Source organism: Pinus tabuliformis, chromosome 6 (assembly GCF_031772625.1).
Source record: "Pinus tabuliformis cultivar Carrire ecotype Pingquan chromosome 6, CPIR1, whole genome shotgun sequence".
Classification (NCBI taxonomy): domain Eukaryota; kingdom Viridiplantae; phylum Streptophyta; class Pinopsida; order Pinales; family Pinaceae; genus Pinus; species Pinus tabuliformis.
Genome location: NC_142292.1, coordinates 1,918,489,429 through 1,918,512,522, shown reverse-complemented (window position 1 = coordinate 1,918,512,522; position 23,094 = coordinate 1,918,489,429). Strand labels below are relative to the sequence as shown.

At 37.5% G+C, this 23,094-nt stretch overlaps 1 protein-coding gene across 1 annotated transcript in view; it reads right to left on the bottom strand.

The window, feature by feature from the left end:
• Nucleotides 1–21,643, bottom strand: part of LOC149266860 (TMV resistance protein N-like) — a 28,415-nt gene extending 6,772 nt beyond the window's left edge. Inside the window, exons 1-2 of the mRNA XM_089409385.1 lie at nucleotides 21,393–21,643; nucleotides 21,237–21,255 (exon numbers count right to left, since the gene is read on the bottom strand). Of these exons, the coding sequence (XP_089265511.1) occupies nucleotides 21,237–21,255; nucleotides 21,393–21,643 (270 nt within the window). The remainder of the gene's footprint in view (nucleotides 1–21,236; nucleotides 21,256–21,392) is intronic.
• Nucleotides 21,644–23,094: the final 1,451 nt, after the last annotated feature.

The window sequence follows — 23,094 nt, the reverse complement described above, 5'->3', positions numbered from 1 at the left end:
TCTATATCATGCCTCAGAACATTCAGATTTGGTTGGTTACACTGATAGCGATTGGGCTGGAAGTGTAGATGATCGGAAGAGCACTTCCGGTTATGTTTTTCATATGGGTTCTGGAGCCATTTCATGGGCTTCTAAGAAGCAGTCCATTGTAGCATTGTCTACAGCAGAGGCTGAATATGTGGCAGCTACAGCAGCAGCATGTCAAGCAGTGTGGATGAGAAGAATGTTGAGAAGCTTAGGCCAAGAGCAGGCAAAAGCGACAGTCATCTTTTGTGACAATAACTCAGCTATTGCATTGTCAAAGAATTCAGTGTTTCACAAGAGAACGAAGCACATTGATACAAGGTTTCATTATATCAGAGAATTGGTAAGCAATGGAGAAATCAGTTTGCAACATTACAGCACTCAGGAACAGGTCGTAGACATCTTGACAAAGCCATTGGATCAGAAGAGCTTTGAATTTTTGAGGAAGTGTTTGGGTATGATTGAATGCCCGACAGTTGAAATTAAAGGGGAGTGTTGAAAATATAATTTCAACTGCGATCGCCGATATCGCATCGGCAAAGTCGAAGTGAAGGAATTATAAAGGAGCTTTTGTGTTTGCGATGAGCGATCGCCGATATCGCATCGGCACATCGCTATCGGCAATATCATAGGGTCGGGGTCTTTAACATGAGTTTATTTGCGATGCGATCCGATCGCATATCGTAGATCGCAACATATGTGTGTGCCCCAACTTTGTGTTCCGATTAAATGGATTTTGCGATGCGATCTAATTAAATTCAAAGGGTGAAGTATGGGCCAGCATTAAATGAATTATACGTGAAGTAAAAGTTTTTCACTTACCGCCAGTAAATGTCAGTAAAACAGTAAATGCTATTTACTGTGGGTTGGTAAGTTTTGATGAAGTTTTTAATTTTGTTTCAGCGGGAGTATGGGCACAAGTAAAGCCTGATAAAAACATTTAATTTTGTTGTTCTTTTTATTTTTTACGGAAGCATGGCAAGTGGAGACGTATGTAAGTCTTTTTGTTTTATTGCCATGAATATATATGTAATGTTTTTTTTTGTGTGTATTGTAATGTAGAAGAGGTATGGTAATGCACAGCAGTGCGATGTAATGAAATTGAAGAGTGAGGCACAGCAGTGCGATGTATTGTAACCCACGCAGCAGCGTGAAGAAAATCTGTATAATTTCCACACAGCAGTAAAAGTAATTTTTCTGTAGTTGAAGTCTGTTTTTACAGCAGTGAATGTAAAAGAGATTTCTACACACAGCAGTGTAAAATCTCAGGAGAAGACAGAGTATTTTTTTTGTTAAATGTTCTCGGTGAATCCCTCTGAGAGAGAGGAAAAAGATTGTAATAGCAGTTGCTTTTATTAATGAATAGAAATGTGTGGTGTGTGAAAACTCTGTCTGGTGCAAATAATTTTTTTTTGTTTTGTTTCTGCTGTCTAAAAGATCTTATGGAGGTGAAACAGAGCATTGCCTCTGTGGAGTTTAATTTCTTTGTTTTTGGGATTTTCCCATTAAAAATCCCCAACAGGCAATGGTCGAGGCGGAGGCAGCAATGGAGGAGGATGCAGCGTCGGAGGCAGAGGCAGCAATGGAGGAGGATGCACCCATTTTGCGAATTGCTAAATAGAAATCTCACAACAATTGCAGAGGAGGAGGATGAATTGGAGTTTCAGAAGCATGCAGAAATTATGTTTGAAATGAAAGACCTTAGATAGCATTGTACATATACATATATCATTAAAGCAAACCCTTCACCCCTGGTTAGTGATTAGTTATACAGCTAGTGGAGGCCTCTGGCTTCGCTATGTTTTGGCAGGTTCTGCACTTTAATATTGTCAATGAGGTTCCCCAGTATTACAATATGTTCGAATTTTCAAATTTTTTACAATATTCTTGATATGTTTACCGACGGAGTTTCCACAGCCGTGCACGTTTATCGACGCTGACCACGTTCTCTACTATTATAATACAGTGGAAATTGGGTTTCCCATACGCTCTTTCACGCTCTATCTTTCATAGTAGGTGCATAATTGGGATTCCACCTGCCCATCCATCTCAATCTTCGTGCTTCACCTGTCCATAACGTGTTCTCTCCATTATCCATACTAAACAAATTTGCGAAGAAGACTTTGCATTACCAAAACCCTTAAAAAACGTCTAAATCTCTTTATCATTCCGTAAAAGGCATCCCATCCTTAAAACCCTACATGGTTCAGTGATTTTTGAATGTAAAATCCCTGAGTCCCTGCCCTCAGGGTACTCGAATATCGATTTAAGGTTGATTACTTAATCAACATTTGAATTTTAATATTTTATTTCCTACTGATGTTTCATTTACAAAATTATTTTATTTACTTATAAAAAATTTTATTTACTTTATATGTAGTCTAAAAAATGCATAAATTAGTTAGGAAAATAATGGAAACTCTATATCATAATAGTGTAGTCTAAAAAACACATAAATTAGTTAGAAAAATAATGGAAATTCTGGCAAGGTTATGACAAAATCCGCTAGAAATTTTTTAACTTCAAAATTTTGAGTGCTCCAGGAATTTTTGATGATGTTAAATCCATTTCCGCCATAAAAACAATTCAAACATTCCAACATTCTAATTAAAAAAGAAAATTACGATATTCCAACGAAAAATCTATCATGCAAAGATAGACAACACCTATTATAACATTCAACCTAATCAACATTTGAGTTTTAATATTTTATTTCCATAGTAACTGAATGGCATAGTAAGTGACAGGGTAGGGATGAGTTTTAATATTTTATTTCCATAGTAACTGAATGGCATAGTAAGTGACAGGGTAGGGATAAGGGCCTCCAAGCCCCTAGATGTCATATATATATATGAAGGAATTACTAAAGACATGAAATTTATGGAAGAGCTAAGCACTCCTTTGTAGAGTCTTGGTTAAGATCCCACGGTGGATATGTGGTTTTCAATAACTAAATTGTCGAATATTAACTGATTTCCCCCACACGGCAGGAGATCCTTGTAGGCTTGGAGAAGCTATGGAGGATGGATTTAGTAAAATTGTTATTTCTAACAGAGTTACCCGATGGCGTGACGAATGCGTTTCCATGCATAGGAGGTTTATGGCTAAGGAAAAATTTATATATATAACTATATTAAATATATAGATGTTAGAAATATAACTTACCTATAGTTAAATATGTGTAACATATATATATATATATAAATAAAAAGTGTAACTTACTTACATTCACATGACGTTGAGCTGTAAGCGTAGTCTAAATTGTATTGCATTGGATTTGGGAAAAAAAAATTATACTTAAAAAATATTAAATTGTAAAATATTACCATTGTGTATTGGAGTGGACAAAAAAAATATATACATAAAAAAATTAAATTGTAAAATATTAATATTGTTTTAAAAGTTTTAATAATAAAAATTATTTTTTTTGTTATATATATTAAAACAATATATAAAATATTTTACATAACATGTATATTGAGCCATTTTATTAGGATACATCAAATTGGTTTTTTTGTTATTAATATATTTTTAAGTATACTTTAATATCAATTTATGTTAAAATATTTTATTCATAACCCATATAGGATTTTTTATTATATACAACATTAATTTTTTTTCTTTTAACATTTTTTCCCTATATATAGATATATATGAAGTTTCAAAGTTGTCAAAACCTTATACTTAAAAATATATTAATAACAAAAAATAATGTGTGTTGATCTATGTTGGTTATAGCTGACATTATTTTTCTATTTAGAGAATATTTTATTTTCATTTTAAGAGGGACACATGTCAATTCCAAATTGAGCATGAACATACTCACACATAGCCTTTACATTGAGCTATAGAATGCCTTGACCAGTTCTACCCTGTATTGTGCATTGAGCACTTATAGTTGATAGTAAGGGTTTCCTTTCCTCCTTGTAGTGACAAACTGCATAATACAAAGGCAATCTCCCCTTCATGTTGAAGTGAACAACTTTAAGGCATAGTGACTTAACCTTTTGCTACTTACCTTTGATCCCACTTGGGCACATACGTAGGCTACGATTTGATAGATTAACAATGAGGCTTTGTTTAGCCTATGATGTAGGTGCATAGATGGAGCACAAATTTGATGAAGACTGGACCAAAAACTTTCCAACGTGATGTGATGGTCACATGGTGATGCTGGGAGAAATCTTAAATGTTTTGTGAATATTTACATTAGGAAGTGAGTTTTGTTTTTAAAATAAGTTGGAGGAATTATTTCCTTATGTAAATATAGTTTCAGTTTTCCTTATTTTGTGGAGAAGTGGAAACAATTCATCTCTTTTGACTCTTGGTTGTCCCATGTTAGCTTTCATTTTAAAGAGAATGAGTGTTTGATAAGAGGAGTGGAGAAGAGAAGAGAGAAGAAGAAGAGAAGCTCCCGAGAGAGGAGAAGAGAGAGGGATAGAAGATAAGAACTCATTCCTCTATGCAACTGTAGTCCTGGGATTGCAAATCGTTGTACTTTCCATCTATGTGAATAGGAAAGTGTTTTTTCTGTGTGAATGGTGAAATTGGATGGAAAATGGGACAAGAAGTTATTATTATTTGAATGAATCAAGTCGTTGACTTCTTACGAACTGTTTTTAATTGTAATTTGATTCCTCTCTGTCATTTATCTTTGGAAGTTTGTACTTATTCCAACAAAATATATTAATAATCTGAGGGATGAAGCCATAAATAGTTATGGTTTGTTCATACATTGTGTGTATTCTTGTTGAAATGGTTCCAATACCCTATGAAGGAGTGTCTATTGTGTTTTGGTAGGCGTGTGTGTGGTGATTTGAATATTGTTAGAGTAAAACAATGTACCCTGCGTTGGAATGTTGTGAAAACCATCTTAGACTGGTTCTCGATTGCCAAATGTGTAATAATTTGAAAATATAGACAAAGAAAGGTGTATGAAATCATTCCTTGTGCTAAATACCCATTCAAGTCCGTGTAGAATTGATTGGGAAGGGAGACAAGTTGTTTCAACTTTCAGAAATTCGAAAAACATATTTTTAAGGAGTGCTACGAAATTATGGCTAAGGAAAATTTTATATATAACTATATTAAATGTATAGATGTTAGAAATATAACTTATCTGTTGGAAATAATACTGAGAGGGGGGGGTGAATCAGTATTATCAGATCAGATAAAACCTTTTCAATTTCATACTCAGAAACATATACGCGACTTCGGTTAAGTGAACCCGCGTGTACACGCGACTGTGTCTAAAGCAACTAGCGTATATGCAGAGATCTTATGATTCAGTTAATCTTATCTTCAGTAAATGCATCAGGATATTATTAAGCATATTAACAGTAAACAGATGCAGTATAACAGAATAGATCATCACACAAAAACCACACACATGAACACCATGATATAAGGTGGAAACCCAATGTGGGTGAAAACCACCTGCTGCAATTTGTCTCTTTCTTCTTTAATGAGAAACTTCTTTTACAATGTACTGGTGCAGTCCTTTACCAGCACGCAGGCTACAACCTGCAGAGGGCTACAACCCTCTCTCGTTTTCCAACTACTTTTGGAAGGGAGCTACAACCCCCTCAGCTCTTGTACTAGCTGATCCATTTACTAGTACGTAGGTGCTGACCCTACAACCTTCAGGGACCACGTTTCATACATTTTCATACTGGATCCAAGAGTACAAAGCAAACATTACCGCAATACAATCATCAACTTATACTTGCATCATAATTCATTAAACAACCCAATACCGAATCACTGAAACCCTGTCATCAAGAACACAGAATCCAAACCAGAATCTAGAACTCTGCAACAACCACCAGAATCAGCAGCAACATGAAATATTAACACTTATCATGCATACGCTACTTCACTGTACCAAAACCGCGTGTATACGCGCTTTCTCCAAAGGCAACCCGCGTGCAGATCTAGAAATGATTACTTCTGCCTTTGCTGTCAGATCCGACCCTTGCCAAGCGTCCCGAACAGATAACCAGCAATACCAGATCTTCTCACTGCGTCAGACACCCACAATCCATGCTCCTTTGCCTAGTGATCTTCTCCTTATATAGCCTTAGGCCTTGTTCAATACCAAGAGCCAAAACCATAGAAACACAATACCATCAACCTCGAAACTAGGGATCAACACGTCCGTCGAGACATAATGGTCCGAAACCATAGGCACAACTTCCAAGGACTAACCGCCATGGACCAAAGGTACTTTTCCTCATACACGCGCTTTTTCTGAAGCCAACCTGCGTGTACACGCAACTTGGGCTTAATGAACCTGCGTGTATGAACTTTCTTGGCCTGCTGTACTAAGATCTGTCTTCTGATTAAGTGCCATCACCTGTACCAACCTCTGAGCAACTGTACCAACCTCTGAGTGAGTTGCCATCAAGGACAACACTTGAATCATAATGCCAACAATCTCCCCCTTTGGACTTGATGGCAACCACCACACAAAGTCACTCTCCCCCTTTGACATCAAGGGAAAAGGGCGGACCAAGATATTCTCTTCTTTGGTATACCCTCTCCTGTCCATACTGCTGTCCATACTCCCCCTGAGTACATGCTGAAATCTCCAAATGTGCTCCCCCTTTGTGTATGCCAAAGTGTACCAATCTATCCATCCTGCTCTTGCTGAATTGTGCTGTTCATGCTCCCCTTGACTGTAGGCAAGATCTGCAAAAGATGTTCTTCAAGAAGAACAAAGACTTATACATCATAGAAGACCTTCCTATCACCAAAAGACTCAACATACATTCATCACCCAACCTAGTGGGGATATACCAATATTGACTCATCCACCTAACCATGTGAAGATACATGATAATACATGAACATTTCATCATTCATCCCAGGCATATTGGGGAAACCAACATAGGCCGTTACATGACCTTGACATCATAAAAGAGATACATGACATAGTGATGAAATATCTAGACCAAGACTTATGAAAGCCACCAACAGCATCATGATCTGTACCATAAGCATCAGCCTGCAATACCATTCCTAAACAGTAAGATGTATCATTTAGCTTCATAGACTTTATCAACACCTTCTAACCATAATGCCAACAATGCATTATTTGAAGAATATTCTCCCCCTGAGTGTAAGCCAACCATGTCTGAACCATTTCCTGAGTCTGTTCTGCTCCCCCTGAGCCTGAGCCAACCATGACTGAACCTGGGTCTGTTCTGCTGCCCTTTCTCCATATACACGACTTTGCAGCCTGTAACTCGCGTATATACGCGACTTGTCTTCATTATATAAGCGTATGCAGGATGGAATACTGAATTTCACTTTCAGATTCCCCTGTGTCTGTTATGTCAGCTGACTGAGTTATCCTACACCTTTCTGTCTCTGTCTTCTTCAATTCCTGCAACTGTGATGATGTATGGTCCTTTTGTCTTGAATTTTGAAATCTGCTCCTGCATTCCCTTGCTTTATGCCCATAGTTGTTGCATGTATAGCACCTTATATTTTTCATGTTCCTTCTATCACAATCAATTGCTTTGTGTCCATATGCATTGCAGGCAAAGCAATACCCTCTGAAGTACCTGGGATGCGATGATCTTTCTTGAACCATTCTACTTCTGCATCTGGCTGCAACATGTCCAAGATTATGACATACATAACATTCAACATTATTCAGCGGAGGAAATAATCGTCTATCACGTCCATAGTTAGGAGTAAAGGATCTTCCTTGAGGAATTTCTTTCCTTGGTTGTTCCTTGAGCATTTCAGATTTCTCATTAGAGTTTCTTGTCTCACCTTGTGAACTAGATTCACCTTCAACATATTCATGAAAACCAAGACCAGTCTTGATAGCAGGAGATCTTTGACTATTAAGAATATCATCCAAGACTTTAGAACTATCTTGAAATCGTAAAAGCTTATCCTTTTCTTCTAGTTTACCTTTCAAGATATTTACCTCAACTTGATGTTGTTCTTCCTTTTTTAGATACTTCTTCCTTAGGTCTTCTTCAACTTTTCTCCCTTCTTCCACTTGTCGCTTTAGTTTGATCACTTCATGTTCTTGATCTTCAAGATCTTCTTTTAGAGAGAGGATCTTTGATTCAAGTCTCTGAATAGTTGTGCTCTGATCTTTTGCTATATCCTGCAATTTCTCCCTTACCCTGGTTTCTGTCTCCAATAGTTCTTTTAGTTTGGCAACTTCTTCAGTTTCTGCATTCGTCTCTTCATGTGCCATGAGACTTTTAATATCCTCGCTATTATTGGATGAAGCATTCTTCTTCTTATGTGCCATGAGACTTCTAATATCCTCACTATCATTTAATGAACTTTTAATATGGGTATAATAGCTTCTACCATCTTCTTCATATATCTTTTCTTTGTTATGAGGACATCTAGCAGCATAGTGACCAACTCTACCACATAGAAAACATTTGAAAGGTAGCTTATCTTTGAACCGTCCAGATCCCCGTTCAAGATTCTTGACAAAATTTACCTCATCTTCTTCCTCTGACACTTCGAATGCGGCCTCTGGTGGTACCTCTTGTCGCATTTCAAAAGCAGTTAAGATCCCGTGAAGCTGTGACATGGTAATTTTCCGCACATTCTCCTTTTCTTCTATGGCAGATACTTTAGAATCAAATTTAGTAGACAGAGATCTCAAAACCTTTTGAACTAAGACAACTTCCTCAAATTCTTCACCCAGATCCCTCATACAATTCACAATCTCATCCATACGCAGGAAATAATTAGCTACGCTTTCATTACTTCGCATCTTAAGAGTTTCATATCGGATTCTGAGAGTTTGAAGCTTTGCTATTTTTACCTGATCATCTCCTTCGTAGCTTGTAACGATTTTGTCCCATATTTCCTTAGCTGATTTGAGATGCATGATCTTCATAAATTCTGATTGAGTCAAAGTACTCAATAGGACAGTAACTACTTTGGCATTGAGCTCATATTGCTTTTTCTCTGCTGGATCTGTAGGAGTTGCTGATGGGAATTTGTATCCTCCTTCTACGATTCCCCAAACTTCTGCTCCAAGCGACTGTAGATATGCAGTGGTTCTTATCTTCCAGTGAGTAAAATTGTTCCCGTCAAAGACTGGTGGCCTGATGTGTGCCTCTCTTTCTGGATTAGCCATTTGATGGATCTTTTCCTTCAAGCGATCAAGCTTTCTTTGAAGGACCTGCTCCGATACCAATTGTTGGAAATAATACTGAGAGGGGGGGGTGAATCAGTATTATCAGATCAGATAAAACCTTTTCAATTTCATACTCAGAAACATATACGCAACTTCAGTTAAGTGAACCCGCGTGTACACGCGACTGTGTCTAAAGCAACTAGCGTATATGCAGAGATCTTATGATTCAGTTAATCTTATCTTCAGTAAATGCATCAGGATATTATTAAGCATATTAACAGTAAACAGATGCAGTATAACAGAATAGATCATCACACAAAAACCACACACATGAACACCATGATATAAGGTGGAAACCCAATGTGGGTGAAAACCACCTGCTGCAATTTGTCTCTTTCTTCTTTAATGAGAAACTTCTTTTACAATGTACTGGTGCAGTCCTTTACCAGCACGCAGGCTACAACCTGCAGAGGGCTACAACCCTCTCTCGTTTTCCAACTACTTTTGGAAGGGAGCTACAACCCCCTCAGCTCTTGTACTAGCTGATCCATTTACTAGTACGTAGGTGCTGACCCTACAACCTTCAGGGACCACGTTTCATACATTTTCATACTGGATCCAAGAGTACAAAGCAAACATTACCGCAATACAATCATCAACTTATACTTGCATCATAATTCATTAAACAACCCAATACCGAATCACTGAAACCCTGTCATCAAGAACACAGAATCCAAACCAGAATCTAGAACTCTGCAACAACCACCAGAATCAGCAGCAACATGAAATATTAACACTTATCATGCATACGCTACTTCACTGTACCAAAACCGCGTGTATACGCGCTTTCTCCAAAGGCAACCCGCGTGCAGATCTAGAAATGATTACTTCTGCCTTTGCTGTCAGATCCGACCCTTGCCAAGCGTCCCGAACAGATAACCAGCAATACCAGATCTTCTCACTGCGTCAGACACCCACAATCCATGCTCCTTTGCCTAGTGATCTTCTCCTTATATAGCCTTAGGCCTTGTTCAATACCAAGAGCCAAAACCATAGAAACACAATACCATCAACCTCGAAACTAGGGATCAACACGTCCGTCGAGACATAATGGTCCGAAACCATAGGCACAACTTCCAAGGACTAACCGCCATGGACCAAAGGTACTTTTCCTCATACACGCGCTTTTTCTGAAGCCAACCTGCGTGTACACGCAACTTGGGCTTAATGAACCTGCGTGTATGAACTTTCTTGGCCTGCTGTACTAAGATCTGTCTTCTGATTAAGTGCCATCACCTGTACCAACCTCTGAGCAACTGTACCAACCTCTGAGTGAGTTGCCATCAAGGACAACACTTGAATCATAATGCCAACATTATCTATAGTTAAATATGTGTAACTTATATATATATATATATATATATATATATATATATATATATATATAGATATATATATATATATATATATATATAGATATATATATATATATATATATATATATATATATATATATATATATATATATATATATATATATATATATATATTACTCGTTGGGTTGTAAGCTTAGTCTAAATTGCATTGGATTGGATTTGGACCCAAAAAAGACTTATACCTAAAAAATATTAAATTGTAAAATATTACGATGGTGTGTTGGAGTGGACAAAAAAATATATACATAAAAAGATTATATTGTAAAATATTAAGACTTTTTAAAAAGTTTTAACCATAAAATTTATTTATTTTAGCTTTATATATATATATATATATATATATATATATATATATATATATATATATATATATATATATATATATAATATTCTACATAGCATGGATATTGAGCCATTTTATTAGGGTACATTAAAATGGTATTTTTGTTATTAATATGTTTTTAAGTATACTTCAATATCAATTCATGTTAAAATATTTTATTCGTAACTCATATTGGATATTTTATTATATACAACATTAAAATATTTTTTTTCAACATTTTTTCCCAATATACAGATATATATGAAGTTTCAAATACCATGGGTTGTCATAACCTTATACTTAAAAATATATTAATAACAAAAAATCAGTTTAATGTGTGTTGATCTATGTTGGTTATAGCTGACATTATTTTTCTATTTAGAGAATATTTTATTTTCATTTTAAGAGGGACACATGTCAATTCCAAATTGAGCACGAACATACTCACACATAGCCTTTCCATTGAGTTGTAGAATGCCTTGACCAGTTCTACCTTGTATTGTGCATTGAGCACTTATAGTTGATAGTAAGGGTTTCCTTTCCTCCTTGTAGTGACAAACTACACAATACAAAGGCGGTCTCCCTTTCATGTTGAAGTGAACAACTTTAAGGCATAGTGACTTAACCTTTTGCTACTTACCTTTGATCCCACTTGGGCACGTACATAGGCTATGATTTGATAGATTAACAATGAGGCTTTGTTTAGCCTATGATGTAGGTGCATAGATGGAGCACAAATTTGATGAACACTGGACCAAAACCTTTCCAATGTGATGTGATGGTCACATGGTGATGCTGGGAGAAATTTTAAATGTTTTGTGAATATTTACATTAGGAAGTGAGTTTTGTTTTTAAAATAAGTTGGAGGAATTATTTCCTTATGTAAATATAGTTTCATTTTTCCTTATTTTGTGGAGAAGGGGAAACGATTCATCTCTTTTGACTCTTGGTTGTCCCATGTTAGCTTTCATTTTAAAGAGAATGAGTGTTTGATAAGAGGAGTGGAGAAGAGAAGAGAGAAGAAGAAGAGAAGCTCTCGAGAGAGGAGAAGAGAGAGGGATAGAAGAGAAGAACTCGTTCCTCTATGCAATGGTAGTCCTAAGATTGCAAATCATTGTACTTTCCATCTGTGTGAATAGGAAAGTCTTTTTTCTATGTGAATGGTGAAATTGGACGGAAAAGGGGACAACAAGTTGTTGTTATTTGAATGAATTGAATGAATCAAGTCGTTGTCTTCTTATGAATTGTGTTTAATTGCAATTTGATTCCTCCCTGTCATTTATCTTTGGAAGTTTGTACTTATTCCAACGAATTATATTAATAATCTGAGAGATGAAGCCATAAATCATTATGGTTTGTTCATACATTGTGTGTATTCTTGTTGAAATGGTTCCAATACCCCATGAAGGAGTGTCTGTTGTGTTTTGGTAGGCGTGTGTGTTGTGATTTGAATGTTGTTAGAGTAAAACAAAGTACCCTGTGTTGGAATGTTGCGAAACCCCTCTTAGATTGGTTTTCGATTGCCAAATGTGTAATAATTTGCAAATACATACAAAGAAAGGTGTATGAAATCATTCCTTGTGCTAAATACCCATTCAAGTTCGTGTAGAATTGATTGGGAAGGGAGCCAAGTTGCTTCAACTTCCATAAATTCAAAAAATATATTTTTAAGGAGCGCTACAAAATTATCCCGTAGCAGCTACAGGTTAATTTTTAGTGCTCCGAAATTATTTCAAGAAATAGTTTTCAGGACTGCGTGTTTGGTTCTTAAATGCACATTTTTCCTTCTCGTTGCATCACTTGTTAAAAGGATTATTATGTCACTGGATGAGGCATGGGAAAAGATTGGAAGATGAGAGAAAGTGCTCTCATGGAACTTATCAAGACAAATCCATATTCTCTTTTTGACTGCATATTTTAAAATGGTTCCTAAAATATTATTGAATTAGATAGGAAAGCATAGTTGTGTTTGGAGTAGCATGGGTTTATTGGAAGTCAGGGTAACCTAGTCTGTCACCAAGTGGTATCAGAGAATCTATGTTCTTTGGAGAATACCAAAGCATGAATGCTCTTTAGTGATGAGCTTGAATGCTCTTTCGTGATGTAGTAAGAATAACAAAGATTGGATTTTAGAGTTACAATACAACCGAAAGTGAAATGAAGTGATCATGCAGATGCTTTCATGTCAAGAAGAGTTGATCCATGAAATTTCCAAGTTTAAGGACATATTGACAATGAAAAGAGGATGAAGAGAAGAACAACCTTACAACAAGAGGGGACAAGTAAGTGAGATGATTTCAAGGAAGTGAAGAGTTGATATGCTCTTGAGGAAAAACAAGTGCATTGGTTGGAAAGGAATTGGCTTAGCAAGTATATCCAAGAAATATTGTAGAAGATGAGATCTTGTTATCGATCTTATAAAATTGAATATGATTTTTATGCTAACCTGGTCATTAAAATAATCATGTTTACATGACTGAATTGGTAGCAGCTACCTTAGAAAGTAAGCTATGTCAAAGGAGAGCGAGTAGGAAAAGTTCTTAGATGAAGAAATGGTGACAAAACCTAACAACTAAATAAATTTGTTGAAAATTAAGAAGAGTGAGCAATTGAATAGCAACAACCAACAACTTTCAAAGCTGAGGATAAATAGTGCTCAAGAAGATGTTCTACTGTAGAGAATCTAGAGAAGGGAAGAGACGAGGAGGATGAATTGGTATGGGTGACAAGTAGCATGCTTGTTATAGAGAAAAGAAGGGTGATGTAACTTCCCTTAATCAACTCCTATACCTCCACGAATGTTCTTGATGGTCTTTCATGGACCCTGAACAGGTGAATCAACCACTTACACACCTCTATGATTACCCTTAATCCCATATTTACCCAGATCGGTTTAATCATCGGTAACTTAACATGGAATAAGATATTCTTTGCGTAAATAGTTATTATTACTTACGTTCATATGACAATATAAATCATGTAAAATCACGCATCAATATATTATTATTTCATAAACCTGTCATTCATCACAGCATAAAAGCGCATTCATTCATAACAAAAATAAATAGCCAAAACATGAGAATTTCTAGAATAATCTCTTTATTAACACTTCATTTCTGCTTACAGACTCAAAACTTCCATGTGCACTCACCTACAGGGGTCCGCACACTCAGTGGCAGGGGTTTGCACACTTAGCTACGGACTCTACTCTAGGCCTCTCTGCACACAGCTGAAGAGCCTCTCTTCTACTCCAAGACATCTTCACTCTTTCTTCTACTGACCCATTACATTCATCTTCATCATTGATATCTACTTGTCTTAGACTCTCTAAGACTCTCCTACTTATACAATCCCATGGTCCGTGGAGCATGGGTAGATATATAAAACTGCCACAACTTACATAAAATAAGGGCAAAACCCTCTATGACACTTTACTATCTACGCGCTCTGTGACCACAACTTGCGGAGATTTTACATTCTTTACAACAAAACTTGGGATTTTTTCCCCAAAACATGGGATTTTTCCCCAACAAACCCCTTCATTCCCTTCCCTAAACAAAACAGTCCAAAATCCCTTGTTTTAACCCCGTACAAAAATTACCTGCATATGAATTCTAAAACACAAAAAATAAACAATGCGAGAGAATAACACATAAAACACATATACACAAATTTTTTCCCTTGGATCCCAAAACCCGGACTACCAGCTTGATTTTTCATTATATTCCTTTCAATGTTACAATACATATTTATACATGCTGAAGCATCCAATACCATGGACCAAAAAACAATTGCATCCAAAACCATGGACTGCAAACCATCGCATCAAAAACCATGGACCAAAACCATAGGTAGGTCCGCCCAACCTAATATAGGGTCCAAAAAATTCCCGAGGGCGCTGCCCTGGACCCTGTAGAGAGGGGCTACCCATCCCCCTCAAACCCCCCGGACAGGGGGGGCTATTGCCCCCCCTTTCACCCTCTCGCTGCGCAATTGACGCAACGAAGGGGGGGCTCTGGCCCCCCTCTAACCCCCCGGTTAACTACATAGCTTAGTCGTGGAAAGAATATAACACAACCCAACATTCTCCCACTTGTTGTTTTCTTTCCACAGGGGGCCACAGGAGAGCTTAGTCATTTTTCCAGCCCTAAAACGCTCATTGATTCTCTACACCATGAGAACTTCTCAGAGCTCACAGATTTTGTCAATGCATCTACAGTATTCTTCAAAGTGTCCACCTTTACTAGCAACACCTTTTGGTCTTCTATCATATCCCTCACAAAGTGATACTGAACATCAATTTGCTTTGTCTTTGAATGATAAGCAGGGTTCTTTGCCAAGAAAATTGCACTTTGGTTGTCACAGTCTATCCTTATAGCTCCTTGTACTAACCCCATACTTGAACACAATCTCTGCAACCAAACTGCTTCCTTGCTTGCATGAGTGGCTGCCATGTATTTTGCCTCTGTAGTTGATAGTGCCACTACAGATTATTTATTACTCATCCAACTGACTGCACCTCCAAATAGGTTAAACACATACCCACTTGTAGATCTTCTCTGATCCAAATCTCCAGCCCAATCCATATCAACAAAGCCACGGATATCCAAAACTTTATCCAATCCTAGTCTTCCTTGGTAGCACAAACCATAATCACTAGTGCCACGCAAATACCTGTAAACCCGCTTCACTGTTGTCCAATGTTCCTTTCCTGGTTTTGACATAAACTTGCTCAATACTCCCACTGCATGTGTAATGTCTGGTCTAGTATAGACCATTGCATACATCAGGCTACCGACTGCACTTGCATATGGAACATGACACATATCCTCTTCCTCTTCTTGTGTCTTGAGACACTGTTCAACAGATAACTTTACACCTACGGGAATAGGAACCTTCACCAGTTTAATATCCTACATATTAAACCTCTGCAGTATTCTCTCAACATACTTCCTCTGGTTTAACCAAAGCTTCCTCTTTGCCCAATCTCTTTTAATTTCCATGCCCAAAATATAGTTTGCAACACCAATACCTTTCATGTCAAATTTGGAGGAAAATTGGGTCTTCAAATCCTGGATAATTTCTTTGTCATTTCCAACCAGCAACATATCATCCACATACAAGACCATATAAATAACATGGTCACCAATTAATTTAAAATACACACATTGATCTGCCTTGCTTCTGGTGAAGCCAAGTCCCCATATAAATGTATCAAATTTCTGATACCACATCCTTGGTGACTGTTTTAACCCATACAGAGACTTCTTTAACTTGCATACCGGTTCTTTCTTACCCTTCACAGCAAAGCCTTAAGGTTGCTTCATGTAGATCTCCTCTTCCAGGTCCCTGTGAAGAAATATTGTCTTCACATCCATCTTTCCAACCTCAAAATCAAAAGCAGTAGCAACAGATAAAAGTAATCTAATAGAAGTTACCTTGGCAACATGAGAAAAGGTATCATCAAAATTAATTCCTGGCACCTGGGAATAACCTAATGATGGTGGATTCGACCTCTAAGAGGGGGAGACTAGTCTTTGGTCTATATTTAGCCTAATCTAAGTGTTATAGAGGGTTGGATGCTTGTGAGTCAAAGGCTTTGAAGCTAGTGTACACCATCACTTTTGTACGAGTAATATAGGTAGTTTGTAGCTATTATCTTGGGATTCCTGTGGTATGATTTTGTGACAGTGTTTCTTCTTTGTTTTATCATCAGTATGAATTTTATGTATCCTTACTTCCATCTTAATTCTTTCATGTTATCATCTCAGTAGTCTTCAAACACAATTCATATGTTTATGCTATTTTTTGATGAGATTTTCATGTTTATGTTTAATTTCCTCTGTTAAATGAATTCATAACTCATATGCTCATTTTGATACTTCACTTTTTCAACCATACACCACCATGACAACTCAAAAACATCACTAAACATACCTACCTTGCCCCATTATATCTCTGCAACTGATATTATGAAACCTTGACCTAGTTTCCTAGTCCTTTGACCCTGAACCAGCAAACGCTAATATCAAACCCTACTGAGCTTTGAATATCAAGCCTAAGATCTATCTTCCTCTCCAGTCACTCATTGGTTGTGAGATCATAGAGAGATCCCTCTTTGATTTGGTAGGGTTAGCTACCAGATCCAAAGTTAGTTTGAGGTTACCTCCGTTGGTCTCCTTTCTTAGCCTTGGGACACTCAGAAGTGCTAACAGCTCCTGAGAGCCTTCACCTTCTTACTAGTCTATTTCTCAATTAGTGCATTGAATTCTACAAACTTTGAGAATTTCTCATCCTTATTCCGCATGAAGAAGATCCAACACTTCCTTGAGAAATCATCAATAAAAAATACAAATTACTTATGTATGGTAGTGGAGGTTGTCGAGAAGGGTGCACAAACATCAGAGTGGACTCTTTCCAAGACTACATGCGGTTTGTTGTCTCGATCATGGAATGTGGATTTTACATACTTCCCCAAGGTAAAACCCTTGCAGACATCATGTTTATGAAGTGATCATTTAGGGAGGCCAATGGTTATTTGTTGCATAATATTTAAGGCAACATGATGCAAATGGCCCAATATCCTGTGCCAACATCCACCAACATAGTGGCTCTACACTTTCTTTGCCTTACTGCTTAATCCAACATAATATTCCACATCAATTTTATACATGTTATTCACATACCCCGATCTACTTCACCTTTCCAATGGCTATGTGTCTCAAGAATGCTTTCCTTTCACTGAAGATCACATCATAACCACGGTCTTCCAAAACTGCTACAGAGATGAGATTCTTCTTTAGGACTAGAAAAAACATGACATCTTTGAGGTGAAGAGGGGATCTCGACTCCCTCTTAAAGGTTATTGTACCAATCCTGATAGCATTATCCCTTCCCTCATCCCCAAGCTCAATATGCATCTGGAGGACTCTCTCCTTCAGGTCACTGAAAAACACTCGAGAGCTTGTCATGTGGAACGAGGCATCTGAGTTCAAGTAGCACACACTCCCCATCATAGTGTTTTCCATGCATGTGAGAAGGGTGAAGTCTAGCTCAAACTTTGAAGTCAATGGTTCACTTGCTACCCCTCTTGAGTTCTTCTTGCCAGATATTTGTGTGGACACTTTGTAGCATAGTGCCCGAATTCATGACAATTGAAGAATTTTATTTTGGGCAAGTATTTCTTCTTGCCCCCTTGACTGGATTTTGATTTGGTTTGAGATTTCTTCCCTTTTCCCTTCTTTCCCTTTCCAACCAATGAAAATTTTTCTTCATCCTCTCCCTTGGATGAAGTCCCATCTCTGATATTATGACTGATCTCTTCATGTACCAAATCAGACCACAACCATTCCCAATTCGATAATTTCTCCTTCCCACCCATCGAGTCCTGATATCTATGCCAAATTTTGGGAAGGCTTAGAAGAGATAGGCTCACCAGGTTATCATTTGCAACATTCACACTAACCCCTCCAAGCTCATCCTGAACTTGTGTAAATCTAGTGAGATACTACGAATAGTCTCATTCTTTTGTGTCATGATATTTCAAAGTTTGTCTTTGAGGTCCAATTTTATATGGTCACTTCTATGCTCGAATAGCTCTGTTAGTACCTTCCACATTGCAAAAGGAGTTTCTTTCCCATGGATATTTGAGACAATGTGGTATCGCACTCCCTCCAAGATTATTATCCTCCCCTTGGATACATATTTCTTCTATTGGGCTAAGTTCTAGGCATCAGCTGATCCTGCTTTTGGAATGTTTATCTTGACATATTTCAACAATCCGTTATCATCAAGCACCACCTCCATTTGATCCTTTTAGGAAATTAATTTTGAGTTTCCTTCCAATGCATACTCTAATCTTAGTCCATTGAAGGTCATTCTTCCAACTCTGAAGAGATCCTGCTACACTGAGGTTGCAAATTCGAACCTCCTGAGGAAGAAATTCAAAATTCATGTTCTAATGTGAATCTTGCTCTGATACCATTTATAAATCTGGTGATATAATTGTGACTTCTCAATAAGTTTAATATAAAATCAAGAGACACAATTCTACTCTACTGATCTTTGAAATTTAATTGACAAGTTAGAAAAACATTCACAAACATGCAATAAGAAAAACCACACATGCACAATATTTTTCTAGGGGAATCCAACTGGGAAAAACCCCTCAAGCCTCTTTGCATTAATTAGATTAATAGAGAATGTATTGCAATTGCTTGCCCACTCTAAGAACAACCTCCAAGTGAATAACCTATCTCTCTGCTCAATGAGAAGCTCTGGCCCATACTTAGTCAATTTATTCCTATGTTTGAGCCCCTATTTCCTTGTACAAATCCTAAGGAATTAGGCCCCTATTTTTTATGAATTTTCCTCCAATTCATTGTGCAATTCCCAAGGTTGAACCGTTGATTTCATGCAACACTTGTATACTCAAGACTAGTCTACAACTGATGTTACATTACCTTGGAATCTCCATCACGACTAAGGAACTCGAATTCCTTGCATGCATGAGCTATTTTTGGACAATTGATTAATTAGCTGGATGATCATTGAGTTAGACTATTGTCCCACTACACAATTGACCTTCGACTAGTTCTATTAAATGTTAGAACTAGTTTGACTCAACACAAATGGAAATAACTGAGCTGGATTAATAAAACTTAGCAATCAGGCATGCTTAACTGAACTCCAACCCCTTTAACTTGAATTTACTATGCTAACTGACTGACAAGAGCCATATCACCTCAATTAAAGGCCTCCAAGTTGTATGCTGAAGTGGAAATTCAAATTTTCTCAATTTGACCAAGGCAAAGTCAAATTGAGACTTTCTTGCTACACTTCTCAACAAAGTTAGATCAAATATGAGTTGGAACTGACACCCCATATCAAGAAAAATAAATGTATAGGCTTTAGACAAGAAAAAAACAACTAAATCTCATTAGAAACACCAAATTACAAGGGCCATCGTTGCCACAAAAGGGGCATGTTGTATACTAGGTGTGCCCAAGTACTGGAAGTGGGAGCGGCCATAAGCTGAAGTTGCCCTATAAGCCACTAAATGGGAGTAACCAAGCTATGAGATCGATTTTTTAAGATGAATGAGAATCAAATCTAAGTCCTATGCTATGTGTTTGGGTTGAAATAGTCCCAAAGGAGCTTGTAATTGGCAAAACACCACTCAAAAACAAACAAAATAAGAGAGATAGAAAATAGAAGGAGAATTCAAGCACTAAGTATTTATCCCCAATGGAGTTACTAGTTCTATTTGTCTAATTTATGCTTTCAACAAAGGGACTATTTTCCCACAGATCCCACCAAAGGATTTTCTAGATAGTGGACAATATGAATACAAATGGTTCCCAGATCTTATAGAAATCTATCCTTTTACTTACATAGCTAATTTTTAAGAATTAATAGGATTGTCTAAGTAAAAGGCAAATGTAAGCTTATGGAAATGAAATTATACATGGATATTTTCATTGGCATCTCTATATGCAATCCTAGAATTTATTATAATAATTTCATGTGAAGGGTTGTAAGAGCACAATTGTAGTGACACATTTTACATGTTATTAATTATTGTGATATTGATTCTTGGAAAGCTAGAAGCCTAGTTGGAAAGAGGACAAAGAGTTAGCAATATGTTGTCATATTAATGGTTACATATGTGTACTATAACTCAAAACCCATAGAAATTCTATCTTGGATGTACTATTGTGTATGTCTCGATATTAATTTCATAAGAGGATATGATTCTTGAATTTGATTATCTTGTTCTAAATCTAATTGTGACATTATGAGAATTAAAGACAAGTTTTCTTTAGTTCGCTTGGGTTTGTTAAAATTGATATTTGTTTTATTTAATGAACATAATGAAATGATATTTTTCTACTTGACCATCATGTTTTTCTATAGAAATTGTTGCTACAAAAAATGTAAGGTGGTTGCAGCAAAAATTGTCAAGTTGTTACAATAGAAAACACTTGCAAGTTTGCAACTATAAAATTTCCTAGAAGTCCAAATATGTAATAAGGGTCAAGTTGATTTTGGGTGTTTAGGTACCCTATATTAAAAGAGACACATCCACTTGAAATTGTAAATACTTAGGTTATACTTTGAAAGATATAGCAAATATATATGTAAGTTTTGTTGTAGAAAAAATCTACAGTTGTTTGTTGTTTTTTTTTCTAAGTAAATTTAATCTATTAATATGTAACAAAATGTGTTTACAAAGAGGCACAGGCCTCAGCAGTTCTGAACATCATCTATCACAAAATAACTTGACTGCCCCATTGATGGGGAAACCCGTTCGCAAAGGCAAAAATACCCATATGTGGGCTATTAGTCTTTAAAACAATAAATATCAAAACATGGTAATAAAACTAGAGAAGTTTCAATAGAACAAGCATAACAAAAAAGTGCCAGCCATCAGAGGAGACCCCAGCTGGCAAAAGGGTGACACCTCGCTGCCACGTGTCGTCACTTGAGTTCGTCCGGAGTAGGCTCCTCTTTGATGAGGCACGCATACTGATACCAATCATCCTCCTCCTCCGACACGCTGATTTGTGGCCCACGAGCAGTTTGAACACCACCAGAGCTGCCAGCAGCTGCATGCGGTCCTGACGCATCAACCATTCTGCCACCTGGTGGTCGCATGTCTCCAGATTTTCCTTCTATAGCATGCTGACCACCACCCAGAGCCGTGCCATGCAGGGTAACCATCTCCTCGTCCATCGGTTGCTTGCCTGAATCACGATCATTCCTAAGCCTGTGAGCATCCCATTGCTACGCTCTAGTACTTCCTGACGAGGCATCCTGCGGCTCGATTTCTTCACAGAAAATGATGGTGATGGTGGTTGTAATGACAGGTCTGTTCAGGGTGTTGCAGAAGTGAAAATGGGTCAAGTGGGGAGCCGAGTGGGGGGTCAGAGCAAATTTGGTAGTGTGGACCGCAACGTCTCTTCGGCAAACACCTTGAAGCTATGCGCATCCACGACCATTGTGGGTATCAAGATACCTGCTGGAGACGAAGCCATGTGGGTTGGGAATTTCAGGGGAAGGGGAGGGGGAGGCGGAGTCAAGGCTTGGTGTCGCAGGAGGGCAGACACTACCACCACGACTTCCCCCTCTTCGGCTTCACATGCGGTGATGAATGCGTGCCATGGCAGAATGCCAAGCCGAGCTATCAGTGGGGGAGTTGGCTGATGAATTGAGCAGAGGATGAGCAAGGGAAGGCTGGGCTGATGTCAAGTTGCAGAGCCTGGTTTGGGAGTAGTGATGCCCATTGCCAAGGTCTACACAACTTACTAACCAGCAACGGCTCCCGGTGACAGTGCGAGAACAGGGTTCAGCAGCCTGAGGCGGACAATTGCAATGGAGCAAGGGGGGAGGAGCAGCATTATGGCGTGAGGAGTCCATATCTGTGCACATAATGGGTAATTCTCGGCCAGAGTACCCATTAAATGAAGCTTGCAGGCCACCATGAATTCGGCTCAGGCTGGCATGGGAGGGAACGCAGACAGCCATGTGGCTCGTCCTCTCGCCGCCCATCAGTCTAATCATTATTAATGTCTGGATTGTCACCCGCATCTGGGTTACAGTTGTTTGTTGTTGCAGAAAATGCATGTAGCTATTAATTTGACAAACAACCAAAATATGTGACAACAATTATAGATTAATAAAGTCTAATTTTAATCATTGAGATAAAATTATATTATCATAACTAATCATTGTATTTATGAAGGATGTGTGTGTGTGCGCGCGCACTCTGTAACCTCAACCAAGCACAAAGAGGGATAGGCATGTGATAGAAATAATATTTATCATGGTCTCATAGTAGGTTAGACATGAAAAAATAAAATGTTCTTTTGATTTGAGCTCTTTATTACATAACTCACATATACGATGGTCATGAAGTATTAGTGAGCAATATACCAAGTGACTAACAAATTTCGTTTAATTTCTATCGCTCTTATAATATTTTCTTTCATCTTAAAGAGTATTAGGAAGACCAAGTATATTCATGTAGAATGAAATCCTAAACATAGGATACACCACTATAATAATAATTCTTGCAATCATTTAAATGGTTGGTGTATTTGCATTTTTATTTTAAGATTACTTAGGAAAGTAATGCGTTTATTATGGTTGCATATGCATATTTTAAATAGACATGTAAACATCAG